Here is a 24343-nt window from a genome sequence, read left to right on the forward strand (position 1 = left end):
TGTCAGTCTCCCTTAATGGTAAACCAAGGAATTTTCCACTGAGTTGGGTCGACGTCCAGCTTTCTGTTCTTTTTCTATTTTTTCAGTCTGTGCAGTCGAGCAGAGGCAGAAGCAGCATGAAGAAAAAACACTCTCCTCTTTGCTCCGCTTTCAAAGAACCGATCGGTGAACACAAACAACAATGAAACTCTGCTGTTTATCGTTCATGTTGAATCCACTTCTTCTGAAGTCGATCAGAACATGTCTTGGTGAGGGAGTATTACAGCTGTGGTTTCCAACCTCCGCAGTATGTGACCTTGTGAAGAAATGATCTGTCTGTGTGTGACCACTGATCACATGGTGCGTCAGCTTCAGACTGGTTCAACCAAGAAGTGATTGTACTGCTTCGGATCAATTTGAGTCATTTCAGGGCTATTTTGAGAAGCTGCATTTTCAGGAAAAATGTATCATGGTAGAGTCTGAGAAAACCTTCACCTTTTGTGCAGCTTCAATGACTTGTTTCATTCCCCATCGTGTCATTTCCATTGTATTAAACAAGTCATTCTTCACATCCTAACGTGTGACAGATGTCAGTTTACTTTATATATCTGATTTGTACATTCGGGAGTTTATGTCACGAATTATTGTTGATACCTGGTCGACATCTTTCTATCTAAAATTTAGATAACGTCTAAAACGCCTTTTTAGAAGTTACTTGAAAGTTGTACAATTCAAGACTTATGTGTTTCCCTTACCGTCCTTAATGTCCTTCATTCTTTCTCTAACTGATTTACAAGTGAGGAAGCTCCAATGTTGCACAATTGAATTTCAACACTTGTCAGTACATTTAGCTGCTAATCCTTGTAACACGCTTTTTCTGTTATTTCTCAGTTAAATGGTTGATATGGAACCAGGATAAGTCCTTGATATACTTATCCTTTTGCAAAAACTAAATAAAAGTATTAATAACTCACAAAAGTCCTGCTGCAACATGTTTTTCATATAGAAGTATTGAAATATTTGAAGGAAAATGCAGGGGAAGTATCAAAAGTACTTATCAGGCAGCATAATAGCTTTTGGTTGATATAGTCTATTGATGGTTTATTAACATTTAAGAAGCATTTTAATGTTATAGCTTGACAAGGTGCTGTTTAATCTGTAATGATGCATTGATTTTATTTGGGGGTTACACCTTTTGTATGTAAGAACATGATGTTATGAAGTAACTAAAGCTGTTAGGTAAATGTAGTGGAGTAAAAAGTGCAATAGAAGTAGAAGTATAAAGTAGATTTAAATGATGTTAGGCCATTAAAATACCTCAGTGTGGCACACAAACTACAGTAATTGGTTAATTTTTCAATATTACAATGTTAAAGTGAAATACTTTTTGGTTTTGCTTCTCATTTTCTTGCAGTACGCTGGTTTTGTAGAGTTAATAAATAAAACTGACCTCATCTTATCAAACATTTAATTCATCCTTTTTAAAATTGAGAAAATGTTTCATCTGCTTCTCAACGACAAGCGACACGTGATGATTCTGATTGTCCATTGACATTTTATTGAAAAAAGAACAATATAATATCATGTACAACAATAATAATAATAATAATATTAATACAAAAATCTGTACATTCCATGGTTTTGCAGTACATTTGGAAGACTGATACAAAATAACTGCAACAGGGAGGGAGGTATTTACACATGTAGGATCTACGGAGCCTAGTGGCTTCTGTCGCTGTGTTTAAAAAAAAATGTGCAGGATATAATTTTGAAATGAACTCTTGTGCAGTACGTCTTCTTCTGCAGGGGGGGTGGAGGGGGGGGTTACAGTACATTTGGTTTTGAACTACTCTTTTTCAAATGTTAGATTCTCAAGTAAAACAAAACAACAGAATGAAAAGTGGCGTTGATATTGAAGGTCGATCTGAAGTCTGCGTACAGCGAAAAGGGGAAAGTGGCTTCGAGAGGGTTCTACTGGTTTCAATCTCCAGTCATAACACTGATCAGATTCAGACATTAGAGAGGAGATGAAGAAGTATTTAGCAAAGAGTTTTTTTCATCACATACAAAAATCATATTTTAAGTTTTATAAAAGTAAATAAACATTTTGGTTCAAGCTAAAAAAAAAAAAACTCCTTCAAACGTCAGTCGGCCATTTTCCAAATTCTCAGATTAAGGCTTGATGAAGTGGCTCAAGATAAAAAAATATGATGATGAACATATTTTTAGATTTTATTTTTTTAAAAACTGTACACACGTTCCTTGAAAAACAAACCTTTAATAAAACTGTCTAAAACATTCTACTTCTCTGTACCAAATCTAATCAGGTGTTTTATGAAACGCATTAACTATGATAATAATACTCTTTGGCATTTTTTTATCAACCGCGAGGAAAATAATAATAAAAGAAGCAACATCGTAGCAGCACTTTTAAGAACATTCTCGTATCACCCCTGTCTCAGTTTAAATTAATGATCTCGGTCAGTTTGATGCTGTTAATACTACCCTGCTCTGTCTTCACCTGAGCAGGCATGTTTCTGTCTGTCTGACCAGCAATGAACACGTTTCTCGGATCAACGACTGCACAGGATAAAGCAGAGGATCAGAAATCCAGTGCTGCCAAGCCAGAGGACTTTAAAGTTTGACCTTTCTTGCATACAAAAAGTTTGTTTTCCATTCGGATGTCTGTGATGTCCAATGTGAGACCAGCTCATGAACAAATACTCTACTTGTACCTCCAGACAACCTCATTTCGTGTGCTCTTCAGTTCTTTAATTTTCTGAAGTAGCTTGAAGGCTTTTTTTCATATTTTCTAGCAGCACTTGTGAGAATATTCTATAAAAAATAAAAATCCACTTTTCTGAAAGCATCATGTTCTTGCTGGACAGAGAAACAGAGACATTCCTGCAATTTTTCCACCCTCTGTTGTCTCGCAGTCACCAGACACTGAACACACATTCACGGGGACTTCGTGGAGAATTCATCCTGCAATATGCACACGGGTCATAGTGCTGTGTCTTGTCATACTGTATGTAGTCAATGTTCAGACTCACAAAGTCCTAAACCTTTGCCGCCTCCCACAGCAGTACCGTTCGGCTTGTCCTCTACGCAAAGCCCAGCTCGGCTCTTTGTGCCTTTTGGAGCAGAGAGGTGATTTAAAAAAATAAAAAGAAGAAGAAAATCTCAAGTGAGGTTTGAGGTGTTAACAGTCATATTTCTGACTCCCGTCTCAGAGGCCGCGGTTCAAGCGGCACAGTGGCTTGGCTGTGCTCGGTCTCTGAGATGTTGTCTGTCTGGGTCCCGTCAGGCCCCACGCTGCCCCCGTTTCCCTCGTCTGTGTCCTCTTTGTTCTCCAGCGCAATCTCGTTTTCATAGCAGAAAGAGTTGGAGTTTGAGAGAATGAACTTTTTCTCTGCATGGTCTCTGGCGCTGCACAGAGGGGTGCTCGGCACCTCGTAAGTCTTATGGAAGCGGGAGTAGTCTACCTTGTAGTAGTTCTTCTCCTCGAAGAGCACGGGCTCGAACCGGTGGCCCCAGAGGATCTCACTGGAAACGTAGGAGCTGCGGCACTGCGTGGTCATGGCCGTCGCCTCGACCATGCCCTCCAGGATGACCACAATTTCAAACTCTGAGTTCTCTAGGTCCTGTTTGCTCATGTTGTAGAAGGGGCTGTGCTCGTCAATCTCGTGGACAATGGTGATTGGCGAGACCAGGAAGATACGGTCGACTCCGCTGTCAAAGCCCACGTCTATGTCCATCTGGTCAAGAGGGATGTACTCCCCCTCTGCTGTTGTGCGGGATTTTAGAAGCTGCGCCCGCACATGCGCCTCGACCAGGTGGCTCTTCCTTAAATTGCCAACACGCCACATCAGGCAGAGCTTGTTGTCCCTCATGGCCACTGTGGCGTTATGGCTGAAAACCAACGTTTCATTCCTCTTCTTGGGCTTTGCCATTTTTGCCATAACGGCGCCAATAATAAAAGCATCAATAATGCAGCCCACAATGCTTTGGAAAACCACCATGAACACAGCAACAGGGCACTCGTCTGTCACGTATCTGTAGCCGTAACCAATAGTTGTTTGAGTCTCAATGGAGAACAAGAAGGCAGCGGTGAAGCTGCTCACATTGGAGACACACTTCTTGGCGTTATTTTCTAAGTCCCCGTGGAAGATGGCAACTAGCCAGAAGATGCAGCCGAAGAACAGCCATGACAGCAGAAAGGCGAGGCAGAAGATGATGAACATCCATCTCCAGCGGATGTCCACGCACGTCGTGAAGATGTCGGCCAAGTACCGCTGACCTTTCTCGCTCACGTTGATGAATTGCACGTTGCAGTGACCGTCTTTCTTTACAAATCTGCTCTGCGGCTGGTGCCTCGTGTGCACCTTGCTCTTGCTGTAGCCGTTGGGCACTGCCATAGTGGCAAGCTTCATGCCGTCCTCCTCTGATGACACAATGCTGTAGCGGCTGGCTCGCACGCTTCCCATCACCTCAGTCTGGGAGGGCTGTGCAGCTTCTGCTTTAGAGAACAGTCTAAGCTTCTGGAAGAAGCGTTGGAGAAACAGTTTTGAAACACGTTTGGGGACCAACTCAGACGAAATGGTGGCAGAATGAGGCGGGCTGAAGGATTCCTCTTCAGCCTCACTGGTCCTGAGATAAAGTGCAGCAAGAGGAGGATGAAGTGGTCACTCCTCTTTCATCGTCTTACTCGACCTCATCAAGTTGATCTGTTACAGGAAAACAGAAATGGAGGACGTCTGTTAGAGAAACCGGTTCCAGATAAATCAGATAAATCAAATCATGTTGTGGGCTATTAATGACAACATCATCAAAAAGAGTGGTGCAGCATTTGTGCAGTCACAACCGATAACTGATAACGTCATCATTGTTGAGTCAGACGTGTGTGCAGCCTGAGAAAAACCATCAAACAGCTCTGCTCCCTGTGCCAAGCACATTTCATCTGGTTACAACAACAGTGATATTTAACCCTGATCTAACATTTCAACTCTCTCTGACAGAGGCCACTCTGCAATTGGCTCAGGTCTCATCGCTGGTCATTTACAAAGTTGACTTGTTTCTCTTGGCTGCTCTGCACTGACCCAATCATTTCTCAGTAGATTGTGGGTTGAAGCATTTCTGAGGAATCCCATGAACTGATGGGTTTGAACTTTACCAACGGGATCCAGATAAAAACTTACAGCTGAGAAGGTTTTATATGAAGACTTTTTTTCTCACTGTTTGAAACGATACACTGCAGAAACAGAATATGCTCCATGCGTTTCAGGAGTTGAGCCAAAGCAACATCCTGTCAGGATTTCAAACTATTATTCAAATTATTAATGCACATTTTCACATTTAATAACTAATAATTTAGAGACCATGTGCAAATTAATTTTCTAGTAAAAGATCAAATACAACTTTGCTGTTTAACAAGTTTTAAAGTATAAAGTATAAAGATGCAGGTTGTAAACAACATCACGTCACTAACATTCAAGTTCATGGGTTATTTTAAAGGAGCTTGTGTGAGCCTCGTCTTTGCAGGAGATGCTCAGCTTGTTGACTCTCACTGAGCCCTTTGGGATTTCTCCTCTCTGCTGCAATAATGGCCGTCCCGTGAGGATTCTCCCAGCACAACTGAAACACCACTCATTAGTTTTGGCTGTCCTAGCAACAGAGTCTAAATGTACCTGCTGACAACGTTCCCTCGCTTATTTGTATTGCCTTGTTATGAAGAGTTTCTCTCTGACACATGAGAAAGAAGCCGGGGGTGAAAACCATACATTTCTTCAGGGGGAGAAACTCATTCAGATGCAAACGCACTGATTGAGAGTGGAAATGTAGATGATGTGACCACAGCTGCGGATCAATGAGTCAGACTCTACTTTCACACTTGCTAACAGCAACATCAGCTGATGCAATTTGTAATTCTTTTGGGTAAATACCACATAAAACAGGCCACATTTGTTTTTAGGTCCAAAATAATGAACAGCATCCAGTGAACATGGCTGTAACTAATTAGAGGAGGCTGTATTGCAAAGGCATGTGTGACCTCTCTTCACATGATGCCTGATATGTAAACATCTCAATGGGTTGTCATCTCTTTCTCTTAAATCAACAACATGAAACCAAAAGTTCAGTTTTAAAACGAGCAGATCTCACAGATTCTGGGACGTGCAAGAGGGCACAAAATGTCCTTAATTAATAACCTCGCTATTAATAAGTGTTACGTGTTGTGTTTTAATCAGTATTATGAATCTGTATGTGCGTGAGAGGTCACAGACTGGGCTGCTCTCAGAATGCAACAAATGCCAGCGACAAATGTTAACAGGTGCGGAGGGAAAGAGAACTGACTTCTGATGCAATCACACACACACACACACACACACACACACACACACACGAACACACGCACACGCACACACACACACACACACACACACACGAACACACGAACACACGCACACACTCACACGTTTTCCCCCCAGCTCGGTGCATCAGCAAAGAGAATAATATAAAATATGCAGCGAGATGAAAGAAGTCAACACATCTGGCACAAGTGATGCATAAAAGTCAGGAGGTCTGCGCGTCATGGAGAAAGAAGTTCAGCCAGAAGAGCAGCGCTGCACGCAGCACTGTGTTGTTACAGTTATTACTACTGGAGTGCAAGAGGACGTGTAAAAGGCTGAAAGTCATGTTTCCTGTACCTGCTGCTCATGTGTAGACCGGTGAAATATAATCCAGACGTGTCTTGGCCACCGCTATCCTCCGCGTCGTTTCCGCGCGCTCCTTATTTACTTTGGCCGAACGAGATGAAGTGTGAAACTCCCCTCATGTCTCTGGAGGACCGGTCTCGATATTGTGCTTCTCACCGAGTTCCCCCAAAGCGTTTTTAAACGGCACGCACCGGCACGGCCCGCCCCCGGCCCCGCGCCGGGCCAATGGAAACGAGAGGGGAGGGGAGGGGGGGTGCGCGCACAGAGAAACAGGCGCAGACTCACCGCTTCTTTTTCTGTTATTTGTGTGTGTGTGTGTGTGTGTGATTTTGTGTTTGACCGATGCGACTGGTGTGTGAACACAACACAAGTAGTAAAGTAGCGGACATCAATTTGACTCTAATTGGCCGATGACACTTTAAATCCCAGTGAGGGGGGGAATAAACACTGAGGAGGACAGTCAAACAGAAACAAACAGTAAAACATGTAAAAATCATTAGCACAGGATTCTCTCCTTCCTCTGGACCATATTCACTGTATTTATTAGACTGTTGATGCAGCCACAGATGTAAAATGCTCTGCAAGAAAGTTAAAATTACACAGACCGAGCAGCTTTAACTTCCAACACCTGTGACAGTTACTTTATGAATATAATATAATAATTGTGCTTTATCTTTTCACTGCAGAGGCTTTAATATCTTATCCCACCTGCTGCTGTTGATTGTGCAACCAAACTGCCCATCAGCCTCATTTCTGTGATACCCGTTGTTTTTATAGATCTCGTGATTTTAATGTGGGTATGGAAAATGTGTTCTGTTGGAAAGAATGACTCACTCAATAAAGGCCTACATGCCTGTATTATGATATGACTGTCTTTCTCCACTGAGCTATCAAGTTGCTTCGGATGTTTAGACTATGCATCTGTTGCCCTATAATTTTAGGTCAGGCCGAAGCCGTGTTGTCTTAGCACCACGGACTAAATCATTCTTCTTGCTTACTAATTCATGATAAACATTAACCCAGAGTTGCATGATTTTCAAAAAGCCTTTTGAACTCCTGCGTTTCCCCCCCTTGAGTCTTATTTTTAGTTCTGGTTATTTATAGCAGCACATATATTTAGCCCAGACCACCTGTGTCAGTGATCTGTGCACATTGTGTGAGTTCGAGAGAGAGCGTGTGTATGTGTGTGTGTGTGTGTTTGCTTTCCATGCCCAATTTCCAGCAATAAGGAGAGCGATGCATGCAGTAGCCCAGTGCTGCGTGTGGACCACAAGGTGGAGAACTGGAGGCTGGAATTAACCAGTGACTCTCCAGCACGGAGGAGGAGGAGGAGGAGGGATCTTCTCATGCAGCTCGTGTCACTGCAGCGACAGCGTCTGAAGGTGTCGGATGAAAAACTGCAGCACACGATAGAGAACTGATGAAAATAACAATTAAGATGTTGATATTTTTTACGATTTTAGTACAAATGACATTATTATTGTTATCAATTATACTATTATCACAAAGCTGTTTATATTTCTTGATTTCAAAACATTTAAAATTGAAGATATATCGTAGGACATCTGGAATTTTCAGCGGTGGAAAGTTCCCCTGATCTTTTGCTGAAGTGAAAGTGGTAATAACACGGTGCAGAAATCCTATTTTCCTAATTTATTCCTAATTTAAGTACAAACGGATCAACATGAGGTTATTTTTATGTGTAAAAGAACTCAATGTGCAGATCAACCCCTCATTATATTATTGGCTTGTAATTATTACTTTCAACACTAGGCTGTTGCTTTTTAATGTGGAAATTTACCAGTCATAAAATATAGTGCAGTAAAAAAAGTGAAATACTTTCCTCCGCTGTCTCGAACCTTAACGACCAGATATGTTTGTCATTGACAAACTTTTGCAGCAGTAGTGGACAGAAGCAAATTGATGCCACTGACTTCAGCCCTTTATAGTGGCTGCAGGTTCGATTTCCGGCTTGTGGCCCTTTGCTGTGCGTCATCCCTCCCTCTCTCTCTCCCTTTCATGCTTCAGCTATCAAATTAAGATATTTTAACAATCATTCTAAGTCAGCATGTGTTCCTTCTTCTTCCTGCTGGAGTTTGAGTTTCTGCTTGAGTTTTGTTTCTGGCCCCTTCAAAGATTCACTTCCTTGACTGCAGGACAGGATTGGCTGATATTTATTTGAATCCGTTCCTTCCCCTGTTGATGCAGCGTTTCCTGTGTGAGTGGCTGCCACTCAACCTCAGAGCAGAATTATCCACCCACTGGGGAACAGTCGGCAAAGAGGTGGCGTCCCTGATAGATGTTTATCTGCAGGTGAAAGCCGAGGTCACGGTGGCCACCCGACTGGAATCAGCATTCTGAGTGCGCAGGGTGAGCTGCTGCTGTCGTCGTTACGGAACCTGAGTGAGTTTAACACCGAAGCCGCTGAGGTACTTGACGGACAGATTTAAAAAATCACAATAAATCAACAGTGTCACGATCTCGTGTCCGACCGGAGCCTGAATAACATCACGACTGATCTGCTGCGGATAGATGGTAGAAAAAAACAGGTTTTAATAGGATTACATAGTGAAGCAGAGGAAAGCAACACAGCAGTTTGTTACGAAGCAGCATCTGGTTACTTTTGCCTGTCTGGTTACTTGACATCAAAGTGACCTTCCTAATCAGAGCTTTTGTTCTCCGACAAGAACCATGATCCACCTCAGACAGATGCACGATTATCAGAGGAAGTGAAAACGCAAACCAGATATTTAAACATCACTGACACTGGCATCGTCTTATACACAATATTGTTTTAATATTTTATATAACCTGCTTAATGATACTATATAACAACTAAATCAGAAACACATTTGGTCTGATCCTTCCCACACTTGTGTCCATAAAGTATTCATAAAGTATTTGAGGATATAAAATAGTATTTACTAAAGTCCAAGACAATAAACATTACAGATAAATTAAATTACGTATGTGTGAGGTGGTTTGATGAACTGGTTTTTGAGTTGCTTGACTTTTTGATAATTATTAAATAAATGTATTTCCACTGCCACAGATGTAAAAGAAAATGTTCCATGTGTTTTATATAAAATTTACGCATAAGGGACATGTCTGTCTCCACTGTGAAGTCTGGTTATTTTAGTATCAGCAGAGACCAGAAATCTGATCAAAGTCATGAGGGTATAACGCAGACCTTTTTAAATAAGACACACACACACACACACACACACACACACACACACACACACACACACACACACACACACACACACACACACACACACACACACACACACACACACACACTCTCTCACACTCTCAAAGGACATATTCACATCTGAGAGTCTGAACCAGGTCTTTTCAGTTGTTTCCATCTGATCTGTTAGTTTTGGTTTCTCATTGTAATTTAGGGACTAAAGAATTTTGTCTGACACACGTACGTCCTGTCGTCATCGCCTACGTGGGCGGAGTCTACCTGTACTCGACCCTGATTGGTTTGTAGACGGCGTCTGAAGTTGCCATTTCACAGTTGGGGGGGGGGAGTAGTTTTTCTGTTTATTTAGTTGCCAAGGTAACATCATGATGGTATTACTACCAGAGCCAAATGATTGTTCAAACATAATATGTGAATGAACGTTTGTCCAATGGTCTGGACCATGGTCTGAGGGTTAGGGGTTAGAGTTAAAGCTTCTCTTTTTCACACTTAATTAAGAATATAAAAACTGTTCATATAAAACGATCTCAGCGCAGCTTTGTCTCTTCTCTTGATTGTTGGCTGGAATAATCAAATCCCAACACAAAGGTCCATTTACTAAGTGTTCTTGGGGTTTTTATTGTATCACATGATCTTCTGCAGCAATTGTCATGAAATCAGACACATTCAAATATTCAATTTTCTTACCTAATATCTCTATTCTATGTATGAAATCCTCGTCTTCTACAGACTTGAAGGGCAGCTGTCACTAGTTACGCTGTTCGTTCAGATTCTGTGACCTGCAGTTGAGCAACAACCATTTCAGGTGACATTGACATGAGTGAGCTCCGTCTTTCAAGACTAAAAGCTGAGTCAAACTAATTTTATGCTAAAAAAAAACACAGACGCTAGAACATTTATTCTTCTTAATGAGTAGTGTTCTGAATATTTCTTTAAAGAAACACAAAATATGATGCCTCTGCTTTATACTTCATTAGTTGTGAGGTCATTTGGCAAAGTCAGAGTGTCGTGGTGTTTAGTCTCTGCTTGAGAAGGCGAAGTGGTTGGTTCAGGGCGGCTGTCGCTCACAAGTTCCACCGTCACTGTCGGAGGTTTCAACTGTTTTTCCTGCGGGTTTTTCCGTGGTGACCTTGGAGACGGCCTTGGGGAAGCTCTGGGTGAATGTCGCGGTGAATGCCGAGGAGAGGGACGCAGCTGCTTCTTAAGTTCGTACTCTTCAGCGCTGACCTCAGGCACCAGCACCTTAGCAGTGTGATTGAACAGGATGTAATCCACTCTGTAGAACCTCCTACTGACCCTGATCATCTCCTGGAAGAGATGACCCCAGAGGATTTCAGGTGGCGTGTACGAGGTGCGGCTCTGGTGCAGCATACCCGTGGAGTCGTCTGTGTAGGTAAAAGAAACCACCAGCTCAAAGTCAGCTTTACGCAGATCGACCAAGCTCATCTTGTACAGCGGGCTGCCGGGTGCGATCTTGTGGAAGATGGTGGTGGGCGTGACCAGGACAATGGCGCTCTGCTGGATGACCAGGTCTTCGTAGGTCACGTCCACTTTCCCTGTGGCGTGCACCGTGGCGCGGACTATCTGCGCACAAGCCGTCCCCTCCACCAGGTGGTTCCTGCGGAAGTCCCCGACTCTCCAGGAAAGACACAGGTAACCGTTGTGAAGGTTGATGACTGCGCGGTTGCTGAAGCCCACCGTCTGTGCTCTCTTTCTGGCCGACGCCATTTTGGCAACGACAATTCCGATGATAAAGGTGTCGATGAAGCAGCTGATGACATCTTGTATAGTGACGATTATAATGGCAATCATGCAATTATCGGACATTCCCCTGAAGCCGTAGCCGATGGTGGTTTGAGTTTCGAGCGAGAAGAGGAACGCAGCTGTGAAGCTACGCACTTCGTACACACACGGCTGATTTCCTAAATCTCTGATGTCTCCGTGAGCGAGAGCAATGACCCAGTAGATGATGCCAAAGAAGAGCCAGGACAGGATGTAAGAGAGAGCAAAGATCAGAAACATCACCCTCCATCTGATCTCAATCAAGGTGGTGAAGATGTCTGTCACGAACAGCATCCACTCCTCGGGCACATGGCGGAACACAACGTTACAGTGTCCCTCTTTACGTACGTAGCGGTATTTCTTATGTTGAGGTCCGTTTTTAGTTTTCGCACCGACATCGTCATTGGGGCTCACGGATATATATTTCTGCATATTCCAGAGTCTGTAGGAAAGATGGTGGACAAGTTTTAGCAATTGTGTTTATCAGAATATCAAGATAAATATACGACATTATCATTACATTGGTGAAAACACAAATACAACCAATAGAAATTGATTAAGAAAGTACATCATTTTTTTCATATCGGTGCAGATCCTCAAACATTAACACTGAAACCAATATGACTGTGAAAGGCTCATAACAGCCAATATCTCAGATTAACTGCTCTACTTTCTGCCCCAACTGCCAAATGGAATTTTTTTATTCTACACATAATGGATTTGAAATAACCAAAGCAGACCAGTAAATACTCGCACATTGCTTAGTTAACGGAACTTTGATTTCAGAGATTTAGTTTTGATAAGTTCGAATGAGGCATGTGAATAATTACAAATATCGTCTCTGTTCTGGGTAAATATCCCCGACTAGGTCCCAGATATCTGTGTGGGTGTCACAAACCAACGAGGCCCGAATCAACAACCGTCTAACATGTGTCAGTTTGGACTGAGAGCTTTGCAGTGTGTTGTGTTGTGGATCAACTGACCCAGAACCTCTCCTGAGAGAAGGTCATCAGAGTGAAGCAGGTAACGACCACAGCAGCAGACACACGACTCTGCCAACGGGACTGAAACTGTCTGAGCTCTGACCCACATGAGAAAGCACGAGTCTACTTCTCCAACACAGATCTGACAGACAACTCCAGATGATGAGGTTTATTGTAGGAATAATAGATTTTTACTTTATTTTGCTTCATAAACCTGAAGACTTAGAATGCAGATGTGCGTTTATATGCAAAGACACAAATATCCACCTATCAAAATTCAAACACAAAACAAAATGGACATTTGTGGCCCACCCAAAATATCAGAATTCATACAAATCCTTGTATATGAAAAAAAGAAATGCACAGTGATGTTTTGATTTATTGTACCAGATCACTCTGGGATTTCTCTGTTGCTCTGATTATTATTAAAGAAAACAATTAACATTAGCCTTCCACGTCTATGAGTCGTCCACTTAGTTTTCTGACCGTGCTGTGATTGCTCTCAGTCTATTTTTACAATAACAATCTGGGAATGTTTACCATGTATGATCCTGTCGCTTTGCACTGTGTCAATACATTTACTCATAATGGGTCAGTGGCCCCGAGATACAAAACCCTTTGTAACGCTTCTCACTTGAGCTGCCGTTTCTCTTTTTCTGCCAGTGATGTACCACTTAATTTACTTTAGAGAATATAATAATATATTTTATCTAATGCAGAGGCTGTAGCAGAGAAAGCACAAGAATAATAAATCTGTTCTCTACTTTATTGGTGCAGGAAACTGCTGAAATTCTGTAATTAGAGGTCTTAAATTCTGCCTCATATCAGTGTAGTGACAGGCGGGCCGGTGCTGGGCAGTGAGACATCTTCTGCCCCTGTAACGTTACACTCTCAGTAAACAGTCGTGTTTCCATCCAAAGGTTTGCTGCTGTCCAAAGCAATGGCCCAAGTGATTTTTTTCTGGGTGGAGGTCAAAGAACTGTCAGAGGGCCAATAAAGGAAGCGCCACAGAACTGAACTGGTCTAAGTTAGCAGGGGAAAATTGAATGTGGAAACTGGAATAGTGTCATGGTGCGATCACGGGCAGAGGAAGGATCAATCACAGCCAAACCACTGAGAGCATCCTCTACGCCCAAAACAAATGGGGTTTGAATCACCGCTATCTGACTGAGTGAACTGGGCTCCAGTCACAGACTCTACTTTCTCCTGGCAACAGCAAACATCCGCACTGCCAGAGCATGGAACTCACTCCATGAGGTCATAGAAATAATGTCCTATTGGCTTCCCATAGTCCCTCCCTAAATACCCCGATATGGACGAAGGGAGAAGAAACGCAGAGTCCTGCTGGAAAACCAGGAGTCGCTGAGTTACTGTAACATTCACAGGTTATCAGTCTAAAGTCAAACCTGCCACCAACTTTTCATTTACTCTGAGGATGAAAAGTCACCTGTGTCTCCTCAGCAGCAATATCCCGGAGTCCCAAACAGCTGATTTCTGATTTAATTCATTTCTGCTTTTCTCTGCTGTACTTCTGATGAATGCGTACATTTTAGTCTGTTTTCTAAGAACTAGACCTGAAACATTTACTCAAATAACAAACAATGAGTCGGTGACTAGCTTCATAGTCACTCAGCTGTTTTATTAACCATGTTACCTGCGTGGAAACGTTGGATTGGTGATTCAGACTCTTTTTTCCATCAAGATCTGGGATTTATTCATTGTGATGTTTTTATATTTTTATTTTAAAGAAATTCCTGAATTCTCCCTTTTGTCTGGATCTAAGCTACAAGGTCTGACTGTCTGTGTGGACGGTAACAACTTTATGGACGATAGCGCAAGCTAGCACGCAGCACACGACACTCAGATGGTTCCCTGACAGTTCCCTGTGTTTTGCCTACCCACTAGGTCGAGCTGTTTTCTCTACGTTCCCTCTGCTCGTGTGTGGAACCTGAAACAAGCAGCTCTGTGTACAAAACAAGACCCCTTACAGAGGAAGCAAACCAAATAGAACCAAAACACACACACTGACCTTTGCTGTAAAGTTTCCACTGTATTCTCTACGAACAAAGCTGTGATACCTTTACATTTAGAGGTTTAGCATTAACAGTAGGTTACACTGAAGCTCCGTCATCCGCAGGAACAGCAGCAATCGAGGGATGAACTCTGGAAATAACCTCGGCAATTGGCATGTTTCCTCTGCTGCTCAGGGCACTTACAACTCCATTACATGCTCACTTACTGCAAATTACATTGTGCCACCCATCTGTGGGTGGCTAATCGTTGCCCTGCCCCGAGGCGTTCTGCCACCTCTAATGACCTTCAAAGCCTCAGTGAACTGCAGGAACATTTCCATCCTAACAACTTGCTTAGCTTCACACTTGCTCCTCAAATAAACCTGGAAACAAGTGTCAATCTGCTGATCTGTGCTGGAACTTCTCCTGATGCCTGATGGAGCAGAGTTCTTCAAGTGCACCTCAGCGTGGAGACGTCCAGTATCACGTTAGGACGCTGTGTCTTATGTTTTAGCAGCGTGTTCCTGAAGGTTAATGTTTAATCCAAGCTTCAAAGTACCAAGTGAACCAGAGCACATGGTTTTGTTTTACTCCCTCTGAAATCGCTTAATGTTGCTTTTTGTAGAGGTAAGCACCTGAAACCAGAGCCTGGATTGAACCTCTCTGATGGACATGTCTCCTCCTGTGTCAGTGTCTCTCTCTGTTCGGGGCCTTCGGTTTGATTTTAGACTCGTGAGGCTGAATTTAAACGAGTCTGTAACTCATTAACAACAGCAGGTCACTTTTTGATTCTTCCTTTGTGGCTTCCACATTTAGTTTCTTGACGGCCAGTCGTGACCTTCAGAATCTCCAGTCGTGCATGATTCGCTGTTTAAAAGATCAATAGATGCATATTTATGAAACAGAGTCTGCTCTGTTGTGTCAGCAGTGAAGCAGTGAAGCACTTTCCCCTGTGCAACACTCCTCCTGAACCAAATCATGTTAAACTTATCGTTTCTCAAACCCACCGAGACATTGTTCACATTACAATAAATCAAGAGTAAGCTTATCTTCGTCATGGCTGTGAATTTGTTCGGATGTCATTCTGAAACCTGACCTCAGTCATTACTTATCACCCTGACCACGTTTTGTTTTGTTTGGGAGTTGTGTTGTGCTCTTCATACTGTAGATCAGATTACTGATTGTTCTGCTGTCCAGCAGCTTTACTCGTCTATTATCTTCATTGTTTTCTTTAGTGCAATGGGACACTTTCAAACAAGCAGCAAATGCAGTTTTAAAAAAAAATTTTTTTTTTGAAGAACACACAGTTAATGTTTTCAAGAGGAGTTAGGATTTGTAGGAGTGTAAATATCTTGCAATTCAAAATATGCAGAAAACTTCAGATCCTATATCTAAGTACAGAACTCCAGATTCAATTATCTTGAAATTAGCAGCAGCATATAAGCAACAAAAAGACATTTCCCAGCTCAGTTCCTACCTTTTTATAAAAATAAACGCTGAATCTGCTGCAGGGACGTCTGAGCCTGGGCTGAACGTCTTCAAGCGGCCGAACAGTAGCACAACAACAACCTGCTGGTCTGAGCCGTGTCACTTGTGAAGTGCAGAAGCTGAAGATTAACACCTCCCTTCAGCATCACATGGCGTCACACACACACAGATGAGTGTCTGCACTGTGTGTTGTGGGTATGCACTCGCTGCATGCAGGTGTTTATTGGGCTTTGTCGTCAGTATTAATGCACCATTCAGCTGCGTAGGACTTGAGTATAAGTTCGCTTAATGTTGATTCATTATAACTGACAGCTTTAACCACCTCATTTTCCCGTCGCCCTTTTCTTGATCTAAATACTACGAGTCCTGGTTAGAGAAATATGCTCAGCATCTTGAATCACTGATCGTTAACTTCACATGGATTCTTTTACCTGTGAAGACTCTGAATGTCAGGACCGGTTCACACACTTGTTTTAACTGCATATGGGCTGAAATGCTGCTGAGAAGTAGAGCAGCTCAATGACACAGCAGAGGTCAGTGAGCAAAGGAGCATTGGTAAAAACAAACCTGATCCACTTTAATGTTTAGGTGATAATAAAAAACTCCAAGAAAAAGTGACCATTCTTAATTTATGCACCTTTCAGAGTCTTTGATGCATCTATTGTGTCTTTCGCTTCTGAAAAGAATAAAGACAATTTATTTATGTATTTATTTTTTAGCAGAAATGGAATCTATGAAATTCAAACGATACTTTGCCCTGATGCTGATCCATTAAAGAACCTGGGTCAATCCTGGCCCCAGTCCTTGGAGGTGACTCAGGACCAGGAGGCAAACAGGCAAACTTTATTCTGTAAATGAACTAAACCATGGTTCAGTGTGATGCGGACCCAGAGCGCCTCCTTTGTGAGGACCACACTTTGGGTCCCAGGCACCTTTCACACCTAAAGAGTCTGAATATCCAGACCAAACAAAGAAGGCTTGAGAAAAACTGGGTCTGGATTAATAAATTTAAAGACGGGTGACATCGTTTGACTTCACCTCCTCTTCATCAAAGTGTCACTGTAACAAAACCCTGTCCTTTACTTCTGCATGACAACAAATTAACTCAAGTTAAAATATCTTCTACGTTATAAAATGTGATATCCTGTAGACAGCTTCAGCTCATTCACACCAGCAGATTAGAAATTAGCGAACCCTCTTCCTCCATTGTTCCTGTCTTTGTGAGACTTGTCTGAAAATCCCTTGTTCCCAGCCTGAAACTCCGCAGAGGCCTAAACCCAGATGTCTCTGCCCCTCTCTCTTCATAACTGCTTTGCAACCAAACTCTATTCACTGAGCTTAACTCAGGTTTCAAGCACTGAAACCTATTGACCATCGGCCTGTACTGAAAAGAGGCTCACAGGTCGTACATATTGTGATAATACTGGTCTTATCAGTACTGGTCTACCAACAGATCTGGGACGATGGAAACGGGAGCCTGCGGTCAGGACAACCAGACTTTTTCATGTTTATTGTGTAAATATTGTGAGGAAGACGGAGCCAAAGGCTACTGGGCAGTGTCGCTTGTACTAAATGTGTGTACTTACTGTAGAAGGGTTCACATTCACAGGCTAAATGACACATTGTGCAGCTACAGATGCAAATGTCTGATAGAAGAAGTTGATGGTGTAGCAAGATTAAAAGTAAGATTTCAAGGGTTAAAGGAAATGAGGCAACAAAAGTCATAGATTCATCAAAGTCATTAGGATTCATCTTTGGGGATCTTCAACAAAACTCAATGAAAACACGTTTAAAAGCTGCAGAGACTATTTAGTTTGCTTCAGTTTACACCAAAGATCATCAACGTGGTGGCGGCTGATCATGGACTATGATTACAATTATTAATTAATGCTAACATTAGAACATGAACATGTTAATGCTTTGAGTGGATTATCTGCCTGGTAGGTGAAGCTAGATTAGTTGGGATCTTAACACTGGAGTAATTAAGGTTCAATCTCTGAGGCCCAAACATCAAGTTTGACAGCTTTAGTAAATTAGTAATCACGGCATTCACCAAAGTCAGAGTCTCTAACAGTCACGGTGCTTCTGTTAAAACCATCGATACGCTGTGACTGTGTCACAGCAAAAACCCTTCGCTGGCCTCGGCTGCAGGAAAACAAAGCAACGCGAGCGATTTGACACCTTTTGTAAAATCTGCAGACAAAGAGGGCAAAGCATATGAAATTATTCTGTGGTTGTATTTCTTTCTTGCTGTAGCACAGCGGGGCGTCCTCACAGTAAATTCTTCTGGTTGTCTAAGCGTGTCTATGAAAGAACGCCAGCTTTTATATTTATAAACTCGACTGCATTTTTTAAACGAGAACAAATTTCAGTGTCCATGTGTCCATGCAAACTGTAGAAAGTCGGTGGGTTAAAGGGGGTCTCGGCAAAATGTGGACCCATAACAAATCACCTCCGTTCCAGGAAAAACAAATAATTTGTTCCCAATAAAAACGATCCACAAAAGTACACAAGCACAGAGTTGTGCACGGAGCCCTGATCAAACGTCCGAGCACATCGCCAAGGCACAAAATTAAAGAGGCCAGAAAGATTTCAGGGTGTGAAGTGCAGACACCGCAGAGCTTCTTCCAAAATTTCAAGAAAAAAGGAAGACGTTTTAAAAAAAACAAATGTGGGGCCAGAATTTGTGGTTTTTAACAGACTGACAAAGCTGAATCCCAGAAAAGGTGAACTGAGGTAGCCTCCATTTTCTGCCCCAGTGTTTGGTTCGTGAATCTTTATTTTGCTAATGAGGCTCAGCTTGTTGACAAACTAAATGAACATCGGGCCTGAATCTTGCATTTACTGTCAATGAATGTCAATATTTATGTGTTGGGATATTGTATTATTTAAGTTATAAGATTTAGGGAGTCGGTTTCTTGTAATATTTGTTGTTATTGACTCAAATTCATGTGTTGACATTTGGGATGTAAAGATTCTGTGAATCCACAGTTCCGTCCAGGCCTCGTTTTTTGAGCCACAGTTCGGTTCAGTTTCACTCGAGGGTGAAGTGATCAAAGGTCACTGTGAACTGTCTCTTTTTGCCATAGCTCAAGAATTCATATTCCTATTATTACAAAAGACAGTTACAGTACTTAGGCGATGTTTCAATTTATGGGCAGCATCACTCAGAGGCTGCATATGAAGAGAGATTTGGTCACTGCCCCAGGAAGGCTCCTTCAGATGTGTCCTTCCATCCCTGAGAAGCAAAGGACCCGACAGGTGCGTCCTTCTTGGGCCAACCTATCCAAGGACTCATAGCGAACAGGTGATGAAGCTAATGAGCGAGCTATGCAGATGGCTGAGCTGACACCTTATTGAAATCCTTCAAAGACGTCTCATATTGATCCAGCCTCTGAACTCTATGACTGGAAAAGGCCGCCTCCTTTGTTGGCCTCCGAATGAGGTGACCCCTGAATTGAGACGAGATGATTAGATGAGCTTACTTGAGTCTGGACAGACATGGATGTAAATGGCTTCTTGATTTGTTGGTGGAGGCAGTAATTCTTCTATTGGCCCTGTGGCCCTGTTTCACACCGGGCTCCTGGGTGTCCTCTCAGGAAGTCCTGGTGCTAAATCCATCCCAATCATTTGTTTTGTATGTGTTCGTGAGCATGTCTGCGTTTGCATGTGTCCATCTCCTGGACATCTGTGCAGCGTGTGTGTGTGTGTGTGTGTGTGAGTGCATACTGTTGCATGGATTGCGTGTGCATGCCTGCATTGGAGAGTTTGTGTTGTTGGCATGAAATGACTCAGTGTGTCTTCTCCTGAAAGGCAGAACAAGCAAACAAGCAGCTCTGCAGTAGGAAGCCCGTCGGCTGTCAAGCAGCTGCTGAGGTTCGGCTCACTGCAGTTCAGCTGCTGATGACTCTTAACAGGGCAGCGAACACTACTGTAAACCAGGCCCCTGCTTTCACCTTCTATAGACTGTGCTGACTTCCATGTTCACAGGAAGCAGACTGTCCACAAAGGTGGGAAACAACCAGCGTGTCACACGGAAACCTATACCAGCAGGAAGCAGCTGAGATTGGTTGTTATATGCCTCCAATTAGAGAGACGACAGCAGGGACGGACAAGAATAGACGTGAGAGAGGTGGTGAACTGGGGAAACTGAACCTACAACTTGAATTTATCCTATGAAGCTAAGCTCAAATTTAACTTCTGCATCCTTGAATCCATTTTACTAGCACATGTTTTGAATATAAGGCTTGTAATCCTCTTTATTTACACTGTAATTCTTATGGAGCAACTTAACACCATCACGGCGTTGGCTCCGTCTTTCTATGGGAAAACACAAAGCTCTGCACATGCCATCAACACCAGTCATCAGCTGAAAGTGTGTTTGACTGGTAATATTCATCTACATCTTCCTTCATGAGATATTTCTCACAATCTAATGTGTCTTGGCGTCTTTACATCAGAGCGTGACAACCTGACCTGAACCCGATGGGAACCAAACGGGTTTGGACAGAAAAACCTAAACATCTGTTGGGCTCGGTCACTTTCCTGTCAGGTTTGGGTCGGACAGATATTTAGAAATTATTTTGGGGTTTGTTTTAAAATACTATTCAGGATGGGCTCGCTAACTTGACAAGGTTCTTTAACGTTCTGCCAATAATGGATTTGATTTGTTTCACTTTTTATCAACGTCCTGATTTGTCTTTTGTTCCCCAACATTTAGCAAGGCAGTACAAATGAGCACATTCGTGTAGACACAAGATTTAGGTTAGCCCTTGTAACTCGACCAACACGCTAACATCCGAAGGGAGTTGGACTGGCCCGCGGATCCGCCAGATTCCAGTAATTTCCCTGCGTCTCGTGTTTCATTCAGGAGCAACTGTTAATGTGCGAGCTTCATAAGCATTCTCATGTCACAGCTCGTGAGGCTGTGACGTGACGCTAATCCAGCTCAGCACCACCAGGGGACACGGCTACTTTACGCTGGCTCTCAGACGCACCGCTGGACGGTTTGGCAACGCTGTGCGTGTTTTCCATCTTCACCTGTTATTCTTTTCTCTTTCAGCTCCTTCTCATCTTTGATTTATTTCATTTTCAGTACATTACACCGAAGCGGTCGTTTTGTCAGGGTTTGAAAAGAGAGGAATCGATTTGTGGATCTGATCATTTACAGATGAATCTAATATAAACCATTCTGGTGTTTGATTTGTCACTGGATTCTCTTAGTTAACATGAAGTTTAATGAATGTCAAGTCTCGTATCTTATAAATATAATTTTTGTAACGGCTCAGCAGAATTGTTTATGAGCCAGTTTGACGACCACACAGACAATGTTGGCTTGAACACTCTAATCATCCTAGAACATGCAGCTGAAGCCTCCTAATGCTTCTACTGTTTCTTTTAGACATTAATTTGATCAAACAGACTCGTAAAAGATTAAAATCTCTTGTAACCTGTATTGTTTTAATCACAGATTACGCGGTTTGTAAACCCTGGTTTATGGTGCCATGGAGCTTATGGTGCTCGGAGCCTGGATCTATAAAATTAAAGCGTCTGAAACCGACAAATAAACCAATTTCCTTCATCTATTTGTGCTGTTTACTGGCTCTTCTACAGGCAGTGTAAACAGCCTCTTAGGTACCTCAATAAAACAGGCCTGTTCTTTCTCAGCTCTATACTGTCAAGGCCGACTGCAGCTGGAAGCAGCAGCTACTGCTATATTGTGTTTTGTCTTCACTGCTGACTTTGTTCTGACAGGTTGGGTTTTTCTGTGCGGTATCTGTTACCTTTCTTGCACAATCATGTCATTTCTTTTTAAGTTCAAGACCCACAATCAGTGATTTAACGTCTTTCATCTGCCAAATTTTGTGCCTCTGTCTTTTCTGGACAAAGTGATTCAGCCTCTCAGAATCTCTTGGACATATTTTCTCTTTTCTTTTTAAAACAATCTCGTCCCAGCTGCACTAAAAATATCATCGGCTTCGAGCGTTGCCTGCGGTCTTTGGCTGCACGAGTTCGGTTTATACATCAACTCCAAAGTTTCCAATTAGATTGACAGCATTCTGCAGGGCGAATGTTCAGATCCTAGCATGAGGTCCAGATTCAGTTATTTGACTACAGCTTGGTTATTTAGTCGCTAATTCAACCACAATCTCCATCAAGAAAGTCTTGGCTCCATTTTGCATTATGCCCAAAGCCAAAAAGTTTACAGTCAGGAAAACAGCGCAGTTTAGCAAAGCTTAACGAGACCTGAAGCTCATTCACTAACTGATTTTTAAGTTGATGCTCAGAAAGAGAAACGATGAACCACAAATGTTGTCTTATAAAGATAAGGATTTACATCTCGTTGTTACACAATAATGTTTGATAGGCATTCACTTTTTCTTTGTGTGGTGTTGAATTCTGAAACCTGAGAAAATGGACAAAGAGACTTTCTGTTCCTTTGGTTCTTCAAAGTTCTTCTTCAGATTTTACTGCAAAATCCAAACCCCAGAAATTAAATCCTACCAAAAGCATTGTTCCTCATTCGGGAATTCACGGTGTCTTCGAGTGTTGTTTCCAAAAACATAGAGTATGACCCTGGATTCTCATTATACATTAAACACCACCTCAGAAATCACTGACCCGATGGCATGTCAGGGACAAAGTCCCTGCTGACCACAGAGCTCTCAACTATAATAATTAGTTCTGGAAATGTTGCTATGAAAACACACATTTTGCAAACCTGAACTTCATCTGTCAGTAAAAATTTCTACCAGAAGATATCTGATTGTGATTTCATGACCAAAGTATTCAGCTACTGTTTCCCATCCTGCATCCGTCAATTGTGTCTCAAAGAAAGGAACAAGTTAGGCAATGATAAGTATCAGAAACCTCACAGAAGCTCATTTAACAAAAATAACAAAAGAATAGAGCATAACCAACTTCCCCCTGTTCTCTTTTCAGCCCCCCCGTTCATTGATATTATGCAATGACTGGAGGTAAGATTTTCCTAATGGCGAGGACATTATATATTTTTTCTCTGTGACCACATGTGCCTTGCATCACTGCCACGGTTCACAGAACTTGTCCCAGCACCTATGCAGCGATAAGTCTTTGGTGAAATCCCAGTAGCGATTGTACCATTATATATATATATATATATATTTAAATGAACATAATGTAGCATGAGAACGACAGATTAAACGTCACTTTTTCTTTCCCCCAATCTCCTTCATTTTAACTTCTACACAGCTTTGGAAAATTCTCTGGACTTTATTTGTAGATTGAAACAGTGGAGGAGAACGGCTTGTAAGTGTTTCCAGCCATTTGGGTTTTTCCACCGTTTCCACTCACTTTCTGGTCTGGACATATACCTTTCTGGTTGTCAGTTGCAGATATGCTCTGTATTCATCGCTCTCATGCAGGCCTTTCATTATCATATTGTGAAATTGCAAATAACGTCCGCTATAACTAATTGTTTCCTCTCTTGGATTGCCACAGCGATGACAAATAGGAGGATAAGAAACAGATAATGGTTATTTGTTCTGGAGAATGAGCAGCGCAGCATCAAAGACAGGGTTTGAGAATCAGGTCAGAGAAGATCTGACAAGAAGCACAGTAAGATGAGAGGCATTGTGGGATTCGAGGAATTAGGCAGCTGGATAACAAGCAAGAGAAACTCCGTGAACCCAGATACATGAGAGCCCCAGTCAAGTTAAAACAAATAATACATCTTCACGTTCTGGAACACTGAAGTGGGTGTTGAGTCATTTGACCGAAGAGAGGATGAGGATATGTCAAGAAACTGGGCCTGTGTGAATACACGTCTGTCGAGGAAAGAGTAATGAAGACTTTGCTGAAAGGCCTCAAGATTTATGAGTCTTGGACAAGAGATGGGCAGCGAGACACTCAGCTGTAGGAAAGAGAACGAGAGGTGGAAACTAGCTGGTAGAAGCCACCGTCCCAGGGGAGGAAACCACTGCAGTTCTGTCCCCTGCCAGTGTGTGGTGGTCTGGAAAGAGACGGCAGGGCTCGACCTGAGGGCAAACCACTAACTGCCACCAGAGAGGGTCACAGTGGGAGAAGCAGGGCAGCTGTCAGGCCAGAACACAACCCCACAGTAAAGACGAGCTGTTTTACAGTCACTTCCCTCTTATGTCATTCTTGAACTCTGCTTCTTGGCAGTTTCCGTTTTTC

At 42.5% G+C, this 24343-nt stretch overlaps 2 protein-coding genes across 2 annotated transcripts; both read right to left on the minus strand.

Moving 5' to 3' along the window:
- Positions 1 to 1520: 1520 nt before the first annotated feature.
- Positions 1521 to 6844, minus strand: kcnj2a (potassium inwardly rectifying channel subfamily J member 2a). The gene is made up of 2 exons (XM_034570833.1): positions 6684 to 6844; positions 1521 to 4706 (listed from the first exon to the last, which is right to left on the minus strand). The coding sequence occupies exon 2, from the start codon at positions 4464 to 4466 to the stop codon at positions 3189 to 3191; it is 1278 nt and encodes a 425-aa protein (XP_034426724.1). The 5' UTR covers positions 4467 to 4706; positions 6684 to 6844; the 3' UTR covers positions 1521 to 3188.
- Positions 6845 to 10221: 3377 nt separating this feature from the next.
- kcnj16 (potassium inwardly rectifying channel subfamily J member 16) lies at positions 10222 to 16323 on the minus strand. Its single transcript, XM_034571243.1, has 2 exons — positions 16158 to 16323; positions 10222 to 12127 (listed from the first exon to the last, which is right to left on the minus strand). The coding sequence occupies exon 2, from the start codon at positions 12115 to 12117 to the stop codon at positions 10867 to 10869; it is 1251 nt and encodes a 416-aa protein (XP_034427134.1). The 5' UTR covers positions 12118 to 12127; positions 16158 to 16323; the 3' UTR covers positions 10222 to 10866.
- Positions 16324 to 24343: the final 8020 nt, after the last annotated feature.

The sequence above is a fragment of the Hippoglossus hippoglossus genome, chromosome 19 (genome assembly GCF_009819705.1).
Source record: "Hippoglossus hippoglossus isolate fHipHip1 chromosome 19, fHipHip1.pri, whole genome shotgun sequence".
In the NCBI taxonomy this organism is placed as follows: Eukaryota; Metazoa; Chordata; class Actinopteri; order Pleuronectiformes; family Pleuronectidae; genus Hippoglossus; species Hippoglossus hippoglossus.

What these genes read in the sequence shown, in the direction of transcription:
- kcnj16 (XM_034571243.1), bottom strand. Translation starts at nt 12,117, where the DNA reads ATGCAGAAATATATATCCGTGAGCCCCAATGACGATGTCGGTGCGAAA.
- kcnj2a (XM_034570833.1), bottom strand. Translation starts at nt 4,466, where the DNA reads ATGGGAAGCGTGCGAGCCAGCCGCTACAGCATTGTGTCATCAGAGGAG.